The 16,586-nt window shown below is 28.7% G+C and overlaps 1 protein-coding gene across 2 annotated transcripts; it reads left to right on the plus strand.

The window, feature by feature from the left end:
- The first annotated feature begins 211 nt into the window (after positions 1-211).
- LOC656478 (acyl-CoA Delta(11) desaturase-like) lies at positions 212-14,850 on the plus strand. 2 transcript variants are annotated; one of them, XM_008198963.3, is made up of 5 exons: positions 212-372; positions 6,736-7,001; positions 10,388-10,724; positions 13,938-14,123; positions 14,181-14,850. In XM_008198963.3, exons 2-5 carry the CDS (start codon positions 6,740-6,742, stop codon positions 14,563-14,565), a joined length of 1,170 nt encoding a protein of 389 aa, XP_008197185.1. In that variant the 5' UTR covers positions 212-372; positions 6,736-6,739; the 3' UTR covers positions 14,566-14,850. The 2 variants fall into 2 exon arrangements, with proteins under 2 accessions (XP_008197185.1, NP_001306192.1); NM_001319263.1 differs by lacking the exon at positions 212-372 and having other exon boundaries at positions 6,740-7,001; positions 14,181-14,565.
- The last annotated feature ends 1,736 nt before the right edge of the window (positions 14,851-16,586 follow it).

The raw sequence follows: 16,586 nt of genomic DNA on the forward strand, positions 1-16,586 counted from the left end.
CGAAAGTGGTAAGATGTTCTTGACACAAATTGAGAGTTCAATTACGGGAGAAATTTCATGATCGGAAATCAAGTACCGCCTCGTCTTCACCAAATGACGAAGAATACCTAGTTTCCAGCCTTAACAATAAACAAGGAAAGCAACAAAAAGCACACATTCACTAGAGTGACGTCGTATATAAGAAAAGCATTCTTTTGAAGAAGGATAAAAGAAACTACGAATAGCAAGTACCTTTGGCGACTTCAAGTTCAATGTTATATAGCGCTCGGAAGAAAGTTACACTTGCATTTCGATGGTGTATGTTGTGCCGTTCGTTGCGAATTACTAGTCTTGCTAAGGTGTACTTTTTTTACAAGTGTACTTACACAAATAGTAAGTATTAATATACAATTAAGTTTTTTAACTAGTGTAGTCTTAAAATAATGGAAAGAAAAAATTCATTAAATCATAAAGAAATTATTTTGAAATTTATTTTTATTTATAATTTTATTATTAATTAATTTATACAGGGTGATTCTTTTGAGGCCTATTTTAGAAACTTTTTAATTTTTATTATAGCAAGAGCTTTAAAATTATGTACACGCTCCAAATCGACCATCCTGGGTTCATCTAAATTATTTCCAAAATAGCTGAACTTCCGAAACAACAAAAAATTGGCACCAAGTTTGAAATTTTAAATAGTAACCACACATTTTTATTGCACATTTGAATTTATCTTTTCACGCTGAGTAGAATTTACACAAATTGTTGGTACTTATTTGTCATAGCTTTTGACATGTGTCAATTTTTTTGTTAAAATTTCTATTTGTAAGGGTTTATCTAAAATATCACAGCCCTTGAACTCTTTGCGATAAATGAATATTTTTTTTACCTTCGATAACCGAAAGTTAAAAAGTCGTAAAATTTTCAAAATTGTCAACTGTCAAAATTCATGGCTAGTATGATTTTTTCAAAATGGTTTTCAAAAAACTGCTATAATTCAGTTTTTTCAAATGGAACGACTTTATTGTCTTAACAGCAATCGAAAGAACATTGATGTTTACGGTGACATTTATCAATACGTCCTATACCTATCTCTTTCAGTTTTGGAAAAAAATCACAAAGATGGATTTTCACTTCGTAATTTTCATAGATAATCAAGTAGACCTTGCAAAATGGTCAACAATTGTCAAACTTCAATATTTTATTGCGTTTTTAACTGGTTCATTATGAAATAAGCAGTAAAACAATAATATTTAAAAATGGTTTATTATAACTTACTGAATTATGTAAAGTAACTCAGTCAGTCTGCCATCGAATTTTGAACTTTTTGAATAAAAATAGTGAACAAATCGAACATTTCTTTTAATTAATAGCACAATTTTATCGTATTTTTCGAAAGTTTACTTGATTAAAAATGAAAATAATGAGCTGAAATTCTATTATTTGCCATTATTTAAAAAAAAGAAATAGATATAAAATATGTTAATAAAAGTCTGCATAAAAATTGATGTTCTTTTGATTGCCATTGAAAAAATAAGATCATTCTATTTGAAAAAAGTGTGTTATAATCATTTTTTAATCATCATTTTCAAAAACTCAAAGTAGCCTTGAATTTGACAGTTGACCACCAATCCTGAAGGCTTGAGAAAATCCTTTGAATCTTTGACTATCAAATACAAAAACAATTAGTCACTGTAATGTAAAGCATTCTCAAGCTGTGATATTTTAATTAAATCTTTGCAAATAAAAATTTGTATAAAAAAATTGACATACGTCGAAAACTATGACAGATAAATACTAACAACCACAGTACATTTCAGTCAGTTTTAAAAAGTAAATTCAAAAATGGAATAAAAATAGATGGTTACAATTTAAAATTTTCAAAAGTGTTCAAAATATGTTTTTTCTGTTTTCGTTATTTTATTAATAATTCTTGATGAGCAAAATTCAATTATATATCAAGTAAAAATTAGATTGCTAATGTAATTAGTCACATTAGTATATATCAAAAAATAAATTACCATTTGACTTATCTGATTCTAGGATAATAAATTTTCTGGTAATAAAATCATTTTTTCGAAAAATCTGGAAAAATATTTTATAAATTTGCGATGCAAAGCTCATACCGTTCGAAAGTTTATCAAAAATGCTATCAATGCAATCAATGCAAGACAAAAATACAGTATTTGTAAATAAAATACTGTATTTTTGTCTTGCATTGATTGCATTGATAGCATTTTTGATAAACTTTCGAACGGTATGCGTCATTCAACTTTTTGCGTTTTGGCACACTGCATATTATCTGCATGCTTTTACTAAAAGTCGTCTATTTGCTAAAACTAAAAAGTATTCTGAATTTTGCTCTTGCAAATTTGCCGAAACATATTCATAGGCAACTTTGCAGTGATTTTTTAAAAATTGGTCTTTTTTATAACGAAAAGTTGAATAATTCCAAAACGAAAAAAAAATAGACACAATAGTTAATATAAAGTTACATTATTTTTTGCGTAAAATTCAATTATGCAAAAATATATAAGGTGTTCCATTTAAAAAAATAATTTTGGTTCACCACCCTGTTATACAACACCTTGTGTATCATACACATATTTTTAATTTGTGGACTTTAATTAGATCTATCGGATAATGAAAACAGCATAGCAATATTTCAATTATCAAAAAAGTTATAGACCGATTACGTACCCATGGGTCACCCTATATGTTTAAAGAATCTTTGTAATGACTAATGAAATGACCACAAAATTCAAATTCAATAATTGATACGTAGTAGGTTGCCAATTAGAAATAATTTTTTGAATAACTCAAAAATTAATTAATGATTTTTTTTGTAAATTAAATAGTTTAGTTGGTATCATACTTAAACAGACCAAGTTACTGGTCCAAGTTACTTATGTTACATACTTAAACAAAACCAAGTTTTACCCATGGTAGTAGCTAATGAATGCTGGGAAAAATGTAAAAAAAATTCATACAGAATGGCCAAGCTTAGATCTCGTCTTCTGTAGCTCTGTTATTAGTATTCATATTAATATGTCATTAATATTTTTCAATGGTATGCTATTATTTTTTAGTACCCATTACATTAGGATGCCTTTCTAGACTCTTATATGTCTTTTTTTTTAAGTCAGTTGAGGGATTACAGTTAAAAAAAAGGAAAACGAAAAACATATCGGTTTTACACCGTTATTATCTTTATTATCATCCATACTCATGATCTTGTCAAAATTTGCGTAAAACAAAAATTTTAAATCAATTTTTTAGTTTCAAAATTAAGACATTACCAATCGCCAACAAAATCCCCAAATCAATTACAATAATTTTGTTTGTTTATAAACCACAAAAAGAAAACAAATTATAAAAAATAGTATTAAAAACTCGTGTCATAAGACTTTGAGACACTCATTCTTTTAAAAAAGTTATATTAAGACTAGGTAAGAAGAGTAAAGGTAGGTAAGAAGAAGATTAAACGTAAACAGCATTACAGTAATTGTCTGTAAATTAAATTAAAAATGACGTCATTACTCAAAAACCAATAAATTAAACAATAATTAAAGTTTTTTCTTTTTAAACGGTCCCTACAAAAAAATACTGAAAATTAAATGACACAGAATAATTATGGACAAGTAGGTGGTACACTGATAACGCTGTTTATAAACTCTGGTTATCAAAATTGCTAATTGAAAACCTTCAAAAATAATTAAATCTTCTTGCAAAATTATTAGCCTCTTAAGATTTTTATACCTATACTGAAGCAGTTACCTACTTACGATTTATGAATATTACCCATTGTTCTTCTATCACATCTTGCTGTCTATATTAATGTGCTTTCACGAGTCATTTGTTCAAATTGTCACTAAATCACTCATCTGCATTTTTCTCAAAAGTAAATTTAGTAAAAATAAACTTCTTTAAAAAGTTTTAGTAACATTTTCATTCGACGTGAAAGTGAGAAAATACATTGAAAAAGTAAGTATTTTTATACTATAAATTAAGAATTATGTTTTTTGTATTGTTTTGCAACGTATGAAAAATTATGTTCAAAATTTTATTTTTAACTTATAATATGGTTGTCAGTTAAATAATCTGCAATCTTTAGAAGTCTTGTCAATTGTGATTATTGTTTTCTATTATTTATTGATTTAAATTCACACATATTTTTAGTTATTACTTAATAGTTTTTTGTTCTATTATTAAACAAAAAACTTAAATAAAAACACCGGTAAAATTTTAAATACTACAGTGTACAAAATATAACAGGAAACTATAAATTTACACTCTAAATAATAACTAATAAATTGCTGATTACTAGAAGTTTCTCTAACTTTTCCTGACTGTTTATAGAGTTTCTGGATCTTATGGGTTATGAGCATACAGTGATTTTTTTATTTTCAACCCACTTTTGAAACAACCAAGTTAAACAATGGATCACTTGATTTTTTATGAAACTAGACATAAAACACTAACGTTGTTATATTTAAAGCTGAAAGTTGTTTGATATTTGTAATTGTGAAATAAACATAAAAGTTTTATCAAAATGCAGTATTGATTCTGTTCAAAAGAAAGTGTTTAACAAGAGAAAATTCTTAGTGAAACTGCAGTAAATTTTTAATGTTATAAATTATACTAAAAGACCAGAATGCGAATTAAAATTTAACTAATAATTTTGAATTAAAGTAAGTTGTATGATCTTTACTTTGCACTGACGATCTTCGAATTATTTAATTAATTATATATGCAATTTTTACAAATGCCTGTAATAAAGCATTGAAGATGTTAAAAATAAAATATTGATTTATTTTATAATTACTTACAATAAATACCTGCAAAGAAACAACAAATCTAAACTGGAAAACAATAAATATATATGGTTTTTTTCCATCTAAACCCCACATTAGAAGTATTGAGAGTTCTAATAATAATAGTCACCTAAAAATTTGTGTACAACCATAATCTTTTAGGTCCTGCTCAATGAAAATATTTTCACAATGGTGACACTTTCGGTTACACCAGAAGTCACTATCAACTTATTTTAAATGGAAAGCTAGATTTTTTAATGCGTTTTTAGATTACTGGAGTTATTTTAAAGTAGTTTTCATAAGCTCTCTCTATACCTAAATTTAGGCGTTTACGAAATATTTAGGATTTTTAAACTTTTTTTTGGATTGCACGTTCTAGACTGAAAATCGATAACTCTGCCATTTCCAAAAATTTGAAAATAGTTTTCAGCTTATTTGAAAGAAGAAGCCTAGATCTTTTCTTTGGTATTTTCAAAAATTCTAAAATTGAATAGCAAACCCCAAATGTTTAAAGTTAAGTTCTCAGAATTTTACCCATAACTCATTTTTTTCAAATTAAATGCCACCAGATTGATTTCATTAAATGGTAGAGAATTTAATTCTGCATCGATCTGTATTAGCATTTCCTATACTTGGTTTAATGGTTTTCAAGTTAGAATAACTTTTTGTTGGGATTGAGAAATTAGTCATAGGCCTTTTCTCATAGGTTGCCATGGAAGCGAGAGGCAAAATGTAGGAAAGTAAAGTTTTTTAAACCAACAGTCAATAAGTTTATTTTGTTTTCACAGGACGGAAAATACAATTTTGAACAGAGTTTTTCGTTTGTTTAATCAGAAATGTTTTTATTGCAAACTTTGAAAAAATAGCTGTGGTTAGTAAGAAATTTTCTACAATCTTAAAAAAACCAAAATAACTTGAACATTATCACATATAGGTATAAGGAATGCTAATACAGATCGTTGCATAAAAAAGTCTCCTCCATCTAGTAAAATAAAAATAGGGACATTCCATTTGAAAAAATTAAGTTATAGGTACCTGAAGTTGTCCAAACTTAACCTTGAAATTTTTAGGTTTATTAACTTCTTTTCCAATTTTGAAGACACTGGAGAACAGGTATTCCTTTTTAATTCTCCAAATATGATTTCGAAATCTCTAAAACTAAGCGAGTTATCGATTTTTTAAGTGATAGGTTCAAATCCAAAAATTTTCAAGAAATCCTAAATATCTCGAAAACGGTTAAACTTAGGTATAGGAGAAGCTGATAAAAGCGGCCTTAAAATAACTCAACTAATCCAAAAACACAGTGAAAAACATGGCTTTCCATTTAAAATAAGAAAGTTAATAGCGATTTCCTGTATAACCGGAAGTGTTGCCATCTTGAAAATATTTTCGTTGAGCAGAACTTAACAGATTATGCCTGAGTGTCAACTTTCAAATAAATATCGTTATTAGAACTTTCAATATTTCTAATGTGAGGTTTAGGCGGAACAGGCTGTATAAGTGAAAAAATAAAATAAACAAAATAAAATAATTAATTGACTCATGCTTCTTCAAGCTTTTGAAGTAGTAAAAATGTCATAAATAGATAGATGCTAAATGTATAAACACATAAATGAGGTTGATTTAATTTGGAAAGTATACAATGGCAAATTTAAGTACACTGTTTCAAGCTAATCAAAAAATCTGGGTGCGCAACTTTCATCTGGTGACCTTCTTTACCGTGTATCAAAAATAATGTGTAACGCGTACCATTCTTATAAAGGAAGTAAGATTGGCTTACATTTTTGCATTTACATTTACTACAAATCTGTGTCACTGAATACTTTTCAAATGATTTTTTAGTTTAACAGTCACTTGACACTTATTATTGCTATAGGTTAAATAAACAAGTAAATAAATAGTTTTGTTAACAAATATAATTTTTATTTAATTTTTTTAGAACGATGGCTCCTAATTTGCTAGGAAATTCAACGTTATTTCTCGCTGAAACAAATTCAGCCGAACCAATACAGATTATTAGTAAACCAGGACTGCAAGATGTACTACCGCAAGTAAAGCCACAAATTTCCAGCAGATCTTCTGTGTCCCAATATAGATGGCAGATTGTATGGAGAAACGTTTTGATATTTATATACTTGCACATTGCTGGTATTTATGGATTATATTATGCTATTGCTCAAGCGCAATGGAAAACTCTTCTCTGGGGTAAGTTTTCTTCATCTTTTTAGCTGTCAATAAGTCGACAATGGTCGACTTGGATCGTATACAAAATTTTAAAGTTATTACTTCATTCTCGTGTTATTGGCTATCATTAGTTTAGAATTTTAAACAGCACGCAATATTTATTTTTTAAACCATTATTGTTAATGTGAAGAAAAGCTTTATCTATTCGAGAAAAAAAAGATTTTGTGGAGTAATTTTTTTTAGAGTTTCAAATATAGCAGTGACGAACATTTAAATTTATGATTAGAGTAGGCGCCTTTTTATCTTTGTGATTGATAAACTAGTACAAAGTAAGGAAAAGAATGACTAATACCATTCAAAACTTTCTTCAGATTGATGAATTATGATTTTCAGCGTTTTCATATAAATTAAAAAATTAATAAAGCCTACTCTAATTATAAATTAAAATGATCACATGGCATTTTACTATCAGGTAATGGTAACCTTTTACAAATAGAGATAGTAGCGCATAAGTGTTTTGGCTATTGCGTAATAAAACTGAGTCTTCCCTATAATTACCAGTTTTCATTTATTTGAATGATAAGAAAACTGAAAATTACTCACTACGAGAATTTACACTTATCGTTGAACGTCTCCTTGAAACAAAAACAAAATTGTTATTTTATACTACGTAGGTATAATACCCATGTGTTATAGATTAGGAAATCGTTATATACGAACCAAGGGCAAAAAGTCAAAGAACAATGGCTAAAGGATATGTTTAAAGTACAAACAAGGCCTTTGAGAACTATCATCTTTAAAAATATCCCCGTGCCATATACAACATTTTATGTTATAGCTTTTGTCTATACGGAACAAATTTGATCGTTTTGCGTATACAGCGTGGCCCACAACTCATTCCTCAGCGGAAATGTGCTAGTGGTAATAGCAAAAATGCAACAAATAAGTATTTTATTATTTTAAGTTATGGTTCTTCAAAGTTTAACAAAATAAATGTGTCACAGCAAGGTGATGCTACAATGCAAATGTATGGTCTTGTCACCGAAACATACGTTAGACATTTGTTTACCCACGGACAAAGTCCGAACTTGATATCTCGAAAACCAAGCGCACTGCAATTTTTTATAATGTGCCTACAAAAGCACTAAATTATAGAAAAAATTTAATAACTCCTGAATGGTTATTAAAGTAAATTGCAAAAACTAAACTGATTTATAAAGCCTAAAAAGTACAAAATAAAATATGTACAAATATTTAAGACGTGCCATTTAAAAAATATGTTAAAGACCTTATATAGGGCAAAATAATTTTAGAACGTGCACTTTGACTTCCCATTTGCTGTGCCATTTAACTCATTTCGATATCTTTGACAGAGTAAAAGTAATCGAGCATGCCCATATCAATGACTCACCCTGTATGCACCTTTCTGGTGGAGAGCGAGTTGTGGATCACTCTGTATTTTAAGGGGTGATAATAGAGCTCAAAAGAAGTCAAAATAATTCAACTTGCCTTATCCGAATGTTTATTGTTTCTGAGATATAGAGGGTGAAACCTCCACTTAAAGGTCGGAATATTCGTCAAAAAAATGCATTGTAAACGAATTTTACGTATTTTGTGACATTTGTTATCAAGATCTCAAACTTACATAGCTACTAATCGGTGACATTTGAGAGAATGAAATTCGTTGGTATCAATATTTACAAAAAAAATGATGCGAAATTTCTAGCCTTTTTATATATTTTTTTAATGTGAACACACTTTTTTAGTGGCTGTTTTTGCAAATTATATATATTTTTTTAATGTAATAGGTTTTGAAAAATTAACCTTAAAGATCATATTTTTTTACAATTTTCGTAGATAAAGTTGCCTGCCCTGAAATTTACTCGCTGATTAACAAACCTCTCTATATCTCAGAAACTATAAACATCCGGATAAAGCAACTTGAACTATTTTGACTTTTCTAAGCTCTCCAAATGATTTTTTAAAATTTCGATCTAGTTATCCATGACAGTTACGTCAGCAGTGAAACGTATTGCGTAAATAACTTCAGCATCGCTTTATCTGTCAATTGTTCAACGAAAAACATAAAGAAAATATGTTGGAATTTTATTTCCGTAATAGGGTTAATCGCACGATATATGCAAAACTATCAGATTCACCTTGTATTTTTTTAGTTTCATTATTTATTTATTTATTTATTCCAATTATAATATATTTTTGCAATTCAACTGAACTATCAAGAGCAAAATAAATTAAAGTTTAAAAACCCAACACACCAAACCTTTATCAATAACCTTTATTGGTAAAGGTTTGGTGTGTCGGGCTTTTAAGTTTTGTTTTATTTATTTTCCACGCCAAGAAACTCCAACAAAAAGTAAAAGAGCAAAATATCAAATATTTTGAAAATCTTTTCTTCATTGTAAACATTGTGAGCCTTATTCTAACTAGTACAATAAAATACAGACTGATCCAGAAATACTGAGTATATTGCAACACTGGATGTGAATTTTAAAGAGTACCAATGGAGTACTCTTCCAGTTAACAACAATTTAACAATCTTTTGGGGTTGTACGTCAAATAATTGTCAAGAAAAATCTAATTTGGTTGCAGTGGTGCTAATTACGAGCAAAAATACTTGCAAATGTGTTGCCAACAGACTCAGTTCTTCTGGATCAGTCTGTATAATAGCAAAATCTGCTTTGCTATAGGCAACCACCAATCAAATTCTAGTGCGACCGAAGCAAACGACTAAAATAATATTTTTCCTAAGACAAAATTGCTTTTCTGCTTATTGCGCTTTCTCATGAAAAATTAATATACTATGCAAAATGAGCCGTAGAATTTAATGAAACAAACCGCGTTGCTCTACGACAGTTAGTTTTTGAGTTATGAATTTTTTTAGTGAAAAACTTTAATCGCAATTTGTAGCCGGAAACGTTGCCCAGAGCGGCTTCGGGTTTAGTCCAAACAATATATAATTTCAAGCACTATCAGACAGTTTTTTGTTTGTTGCTCTAAGCCGCATAGTTTTCGAGAAAAACACAAAAAACTATTTCTATTTTCACTTTTTTCAATTTTTAATCGCCGAATACGGCTAAACTGAAAGCTAAAAGAAAACGGTTTTTTCCATCGTAAAAAGCATATTGAAATCTAAAACTCAGGATTGGTTTTATTTGATTTTGAGACACATTTAAAATTGGCCGATTTTAAGGGGGGGGGGGGGTGTTAACTTTTTTATTTTTTTTATTTTCTCCATAAAATCGCCAAATTCCCAATAGTTTTCCGTTTTGATTTTTTTAAAATTATACTTATTTTTGCTTTTATTCTCACTTTTTATCGATCATGGAAATGCCTGCATAAATTAATAGAATTTTTTTTCTGACAATTATATAAAAATTTTATTTCAGGATATTTAGTTATTCTAGCATCAGGAATTGGCGTAACAGCAGGAGCGCACAGACTGTGGGCCCATCGCACATACAAAGCTAAACTTCCATTACGAATTTACTTAGCTTTTTGTCAAACTGTTGCTTTACAAAATGACATCTACGAATGGGTGCGAGACCATCGAGTTCATCACAAATTCACAGATACAGACGCTGATCCTCACAACTCTAATCGAGGATTCTTTTTCTCACACATGGGATGGTTATTGGTTAAAAAACACAAGGATGTTTTCGTCAAGGGCAAAACTGTGGATATGAGTGATGTGGAAGCCGATCCGGTGGTACGGTTTCAAAGAAAGTAAGTAAATTCACTTTTATCTTGACATCAAACATCTTATTATGCATAGTTTTCCCAAAAAATCGTTATAAACTTAAAATCCCAAATTGAACTAGAATGATAAATAATAGCTTATATGATAAAATTATGGACAAAACGGCAGAGGTAAATTAACTTCTTGGTCCACTATGTATTTTTTTTATTTCAATTTGTGTTTTATTATTAGATTTTTCAAAAAAAAAACAAAAAAAAACATATGCCACAACTGAGGTTTGAACCTCCCACACAAATGAATATGCTAGCCACTATTTAGAAAAATTCTCAAAACGTCCATGTGCTACTGTCTATTTTGTTTAAATAAACTACCCTAAACTACACAGTGGCTCTCAACAAGTGAGTTAATAAAAATGATACCGGGTGACCCAGAGGTACTTAATCGATTTATACCTTTTTTGTTACTTGAAATATTGTCATGCCGTTTTCATTACCCAGTAGATCCACTTAGAGTCCACAAATTAATTTTTTTTATTATACACAGGGTGTTATATTTTTTTTAATGAATCACCCTATATATTTTTGCTTCCTTAGATTCAGAATTATTCAACTTTTTATTATAAACCAAGGTCAAATTTTGAAAAATCACTGCAATGTCGCCTTTGAATATTTTCCAATAAATTTGCAACAAAAAACTTAGAATATTCTGTAATTTTAGCAATAGTCGACTTTTACTTGAAACACATGGGTAATGTACAAGATGTGCCAAAACGCAAAAGTTGAATAACTATTTTTTTTAATGAAACACCATGTATTATTTCTACATGTATCGATAGCAATTTTTTATAAACTTTTTAACGATATGCGGTTTGTATACCAAATTAGAAAAATTTCCAAGTGTACCAATTTCTTTTTCTTTTTTTATTTATTTTATTATTAATTCTTGATGAGTAAAATTAATTTTTGTATCATGTAATAATTAAATTACTAATGTAATTAGTCACATTCGTACATATCAAAAATAAATAACCATTTCACTTATCAGATTCTAGTATAACAAATTTTTGTCGCTATTTTAGTCAATAACTACGGAACTATTAGCGATAACCTAATAAAGTTGGAAAGCTCTTTTAATTATCTATTATTTGCAAAAAGGACTATTGTTCGCAGACTTATAGTTTTCGAGAAAATTGCAAACAAAAGCAAAATTCGGTCGTATAAACAAACATTCATAACTAAAAAACTATTGAGAATTTGGCGATTTTCTTGGTGCCAGTCGATTCCCCGAATATATTGCTTAGGTAAGCATTAAAATAGTTTCAGTTTTTCGAAAGTTTTGCCGAAAATAAAAAAAAATAAAAATTTGTTAGCACTCCTCTCTTAGAAAATTGCCAATTTAAAAGTGTCTCAAAATCAAACAAAACCCTAACTCTTTTAGTTTGGCCGTAACCTTAAAACGCTCTGGAACCCGTACCATTTTGTAGTTTTTTATTCCGGTTTTCTCAATTTTTTCGTTTCTAGGTAACTCTAATAGTTTCGCCGTAATCGGCAATTAAAAATTTTCTTACAATAAAATAAATTATTATTTCCAAAAATTATTGTACCATTAGAAAACTTATGCAAAACGCTATCGATATGGGTAAAAAAGTACATGGTATTCCATTTGAAAAAAATGAGTTATTCAATATTTTACATATGTCACACCCTGTACATAATCTGCGTGTTCCAAGTAAAAATTGACTATTTGCTAAACCTGCAAGGTATTCTGAGTTTTTCTGTGGCAAATTTGTTGGAAAATATTTATTGGCAATTTCGTAGTGAGTTTTCAAAAATTGGTCTTTTTATAACGTAAAGTTGAATAATTCCGAAATGAAAAGAGGTACACATATAAAAATTTTAATTTAATTTTGCAAAAATATATAGGTTGTTTCACTAAAAAAAAAATATAACTTTGGTTCACCAGGCTGAATACAACACCCTGTGTATCATAAAAATATGTTTAGTTTGCGTACTTTACGTCGATCTATCGTTTAATGAAAACGGCATGGCAATATTTTCAATAGCAAAAAATTTATAGACCGCAGGTCATTTGAATATAAGTGTTTTGAACTCATTTTATCATTGCAAATTCACATACAAAATATTGCTAACCCATTCCCTAACACCTTGTATTTGTTTTAAATTTTGCTGTCACTGCGACCATAACTTTAACTTAAACAGGGTTTTATCATCAATTTTACTTTCAATTAATTAAGAACCAACGTATAGCTGACATAGTTCCCATTAAAAATAAAAAGTAAATGTTTTTATTAATTATGCAATTAACATAGGTGTAAGTGAACTAATTAATAAGTTTTAAATCAAAGTTTGATTTTAAATCAAATCAAACTTATTAATTAGTTTTATTTCACTTTCTAAATATAATGCACACATATTTGTAGAAACATGGGAAAGCTAATCATGCTTTCTAATTCAATCCTAAACATGATTTTGAAAAAATATGGAAGTTATTTATGTTTATCGTTAGTAATAAATATAAAAAATTTAAAAAAATGTTTTTTTTTCTCTCAGAAGCAAAAATATTCTCCTCCGATAGAAAAACGTAGTTTTTTACATTATACTGCATCTTTTAAATTAAAGAGATTTTTTTAATTTTTTTATTTATTGCTTTTTAGTCTTTACTAATTCTAAGCGTCTTTTTCTCTATGATTTAGTTTCACAGTATTATTTTACGTAACGCCATTATTTTGCTGATTTGTGCAAACTTGCTTAGTGGTATGTGATAGAAAACCTCTGTTCTGTGTCTATACTCTATGGCCCAAGATAAATAAATAAAAAAAATTGCGGCATATATTTGTAACGAAACGTAATGAAAATGATTAGGTATTAATATATTTCCAAATGACCAACATACCGTTAATATTGATGTGTTAACAGTATGTACACATCGAAAACCCATTTGTAAACATAACCTAAAACTTAATATAACTTAATAATAACCTCTTTAGGGGGTAGTTAACTAGTTAACCACATAGGATTGCATTGTCATGCAGATTAAGTAAGTAGGCAAAATTTCAAATCATTGGGACAACGGGAACTCTTTCAAATTTGGCTCCAAACATATGAAACACACAGACAGACAACAAAACAAGTTAAATAAAAGCTTTTAAAAAAATTTCAATTATAAGTAAAAGTTTAGTAAAAAAAATTACAGATTTCTAAAAAAATATTTTTTTTTAGATACTACATAATTCTAACTCCAATTTTAACATTTGTTTTTCCTGCTATCGTTCCTTGGTACTTCTGGAACGAAACTCCCACTGTTTGCTTCTATAGTGTCGCCATCTTTAGATATATTCTCACACTTCATGGGACTTGGCTGGTAAATAGTGCAGCTCATATTTGGGGCTATAGACCCTATGACAAGTAAGGCTTGTAATAATGATATTTCTGGAAACGGTGAGGCTTTAATACAATTTCTAGAAACATAAATGCCACAGAAAACAAAAGCGTTTCAATTCTCGCTTTCGGTGAAGGATGGCACAACTATCATCATGTCTTCCCTTGGGATTACAAAGCCGCAGAATTAGGAAACTACAGGATGAATTTTACTACGGCTTTTCTGGATTTGATGTCAAAAATTGGACAGGCTTATGATTTGAAAACCGTGTCAGTTGATATGATCAATAAGAGAAGAAAGAGAACTGGAGATGGTACTGGATTGGTTGACGAGGAATTGCTAGAAAATGAAGATAAACATCACCACCATCATGATGACAGCATCTGGGGATGGGGTGATAAAGATATGAAACAAGATGACATGGATATGGTACAAGTGCATAATCCAAGTAGAGAGAAATTTGATTAAAATTGAGTATATTTGCTGTGATGTTTGGTTACCAGTAATATTTGATTCTCTTGTTATTTATTGTTATATCTTTAAATTGTATCTATTTATAATTTATTTTTTCTGGTGGCTTTATGTGTTAAATATTTCGCCATGTTGTCGGTACTTTGTCAAGCTTTATGTGTTTAAATAAATTGTAACCTACTTGTTTTAATTTTCATAAGCCTAAATCTGTGTTATGTTTGTCATTGTAATTTCTAAGTTAAAGTATATATAAATAAATGCAATACTTTTCAGATTTTGGAATGATTGATTTTCTTTTTACAAATCTTTTTATTGGTAAAGCATATGAGCACATATGAGGGTGACACAGAAGAATATAAATATAGGACACTATATATTTTTGAAAAATTAGATTCTACACAAAACTTTAAACGCCTCTGTATCCGGAAAAATTAAAATTTTTAACTTAAATTTTATTTAACAAAAAAATTCATAACTCAAAAACTAAAAGTCCTAGAGCAAAACGAATAAAATATAGAAGTTTTGAATACTGTTTTGTAAATAGATGTTACAAAGTTACAAAAAGGATGTATTGTAACACTGCAATGTTGCCGTCAAGTTTTCAAAGATAATTTTCAAAATTTCCAATAGAGACAGTTTCTCTATTACTCAACGCAAATTCTTATCTTTGTGAACAAAAAGTAAACTACTGAATGCTTAACATAGATTTCACAATGAAATGTAATTATGTTTGATGATTTTTACTTCTAAAAGTGAGACATTCAAAGACCCATAGTAAAAGAAATGAACTCGACAATTTTTTTTTAACATTTGTCCGTGGCTTATTCTTGACTATATTCTATCTAATTATGAATCGTTGGGACATCCTGTATGAAAACGCCAACTTTGCATTTTACCGAATTATTTTTTTAAATAAGATTGATAAAATTGTAAAATAGTTATTAATAATTAGATCTCTCATTGAAAGTATAAATTACATTACCTGTTATTTTTTTAAAGTGCATGAATAATTTATAACAGCTAATTTTGAGAGAAAATGCGACGTTGGCGTTTTTATAGTTGTGAAACTATATTATTTTTAATCATTTTGACAGTTCTCAGGAGCCGCTTTAAACACTATAATCTGAAATACTGTGCATATACAATTTTTTACTGGTCACTTTATACTGAACAAATTGTAATAAAATACTGTGCGTAGTTTACTTTTTCATTTAAATTTTTTACTGTGCAAAATATTATACTATACCGATCACTTCTAGTTTTTTACTGTGCAAAAAATTAATGAAATACTGATCATTTATTATTTTTTACTGATCAAAATCGGATTACTGATCGCTTTATTACTATTCTATTATTGGAAAGTAAAATTACCGTTGGGGGCTAGGTTTTGAGCGGTCGAAAACAGTACCCATAAATGGCGGGAAAATGTTTGTTCGGATATTTTCAGCTTTGTACGAATTTTGAGGCTTCACAATTATTGCATCGCCTATGCGGAATGACTGTTGTATCTTTGGTGCAAGAAACGAATATTGTCAATTTAGAGATGAAGAGGAAAACACGATTAACGAATGACTGGTTCACTTTCTTTATTGGAAAATTATTACAAAGACATTAAAAAGCCATTGTTTCAGAACAATCAATGCTTAAATGTATCAGCAGTTGTTAATCTTAATTGTAGTTTTTTGATTTACGGAAGTATTTCATGATTTTTTCAAATGAAAAATTCTAACCTAAAATTCACGCAATTCACTAATTTATTGATTTCTTGAGCCCAACTTTGTGTTTGTTGTGATCTATTACTTATAGTCTTTAATTATACAACTTTTTAATAACACTTTGTAATCAAAATTTAAATCATTTTCACTTTTTATCCACGTTCAAATTTTAAAAATAAACACTATAGTACCACGAAAAACCACAGAACCAAAGTCACAGATAGTATTTACAACCACATACTTTTAAAGTGATTCTATCTAATGAAAGCAATTAACACTATACACGCAAAATTGTTAAACAAT

This window comes from Tribolium castaneum, chromosome 7, assembly GCF_031307605.1.
Source record: "Tribolium castaneum strain GA2 chromosome 7, icTriCast1.1, whole genome shotgun sequence".
Taxonomy (NCBI): Eukaryota; Metazoa; Arthropoda; class Insecta; order Coleoptera; family Tenebrionidae; genus Tribolium; species Tribolium castaneum.

What these genes read in the sequence shown, in the direction of transcription:
- LOC656478 (XM_008198963.3), top strand. Translation starts at nt 6,740, where the DNA reads ATGGCTCCTAATTTGCTAGGAAATTCAACGTTATTTCTCGCTGAAACA. An exon ending in ATGGAAAACTCTTCTCTGGG is followed by an intron (nt 7,002 to 10,387) that starts GTAAGTTTTCTT and finishes ATTTTATTTCAG; the next exon opens with GATATTTAGTTATTCTAGCA. An exon ending in GGCTATAGACCCTATGACAA is followed by an intron (nt 14,124 to 14,180) that starts GTAAGGCTTGTA and finishes TACAATTTCTAG; the next exon opens with AAACATAAATGCCACAGAAA.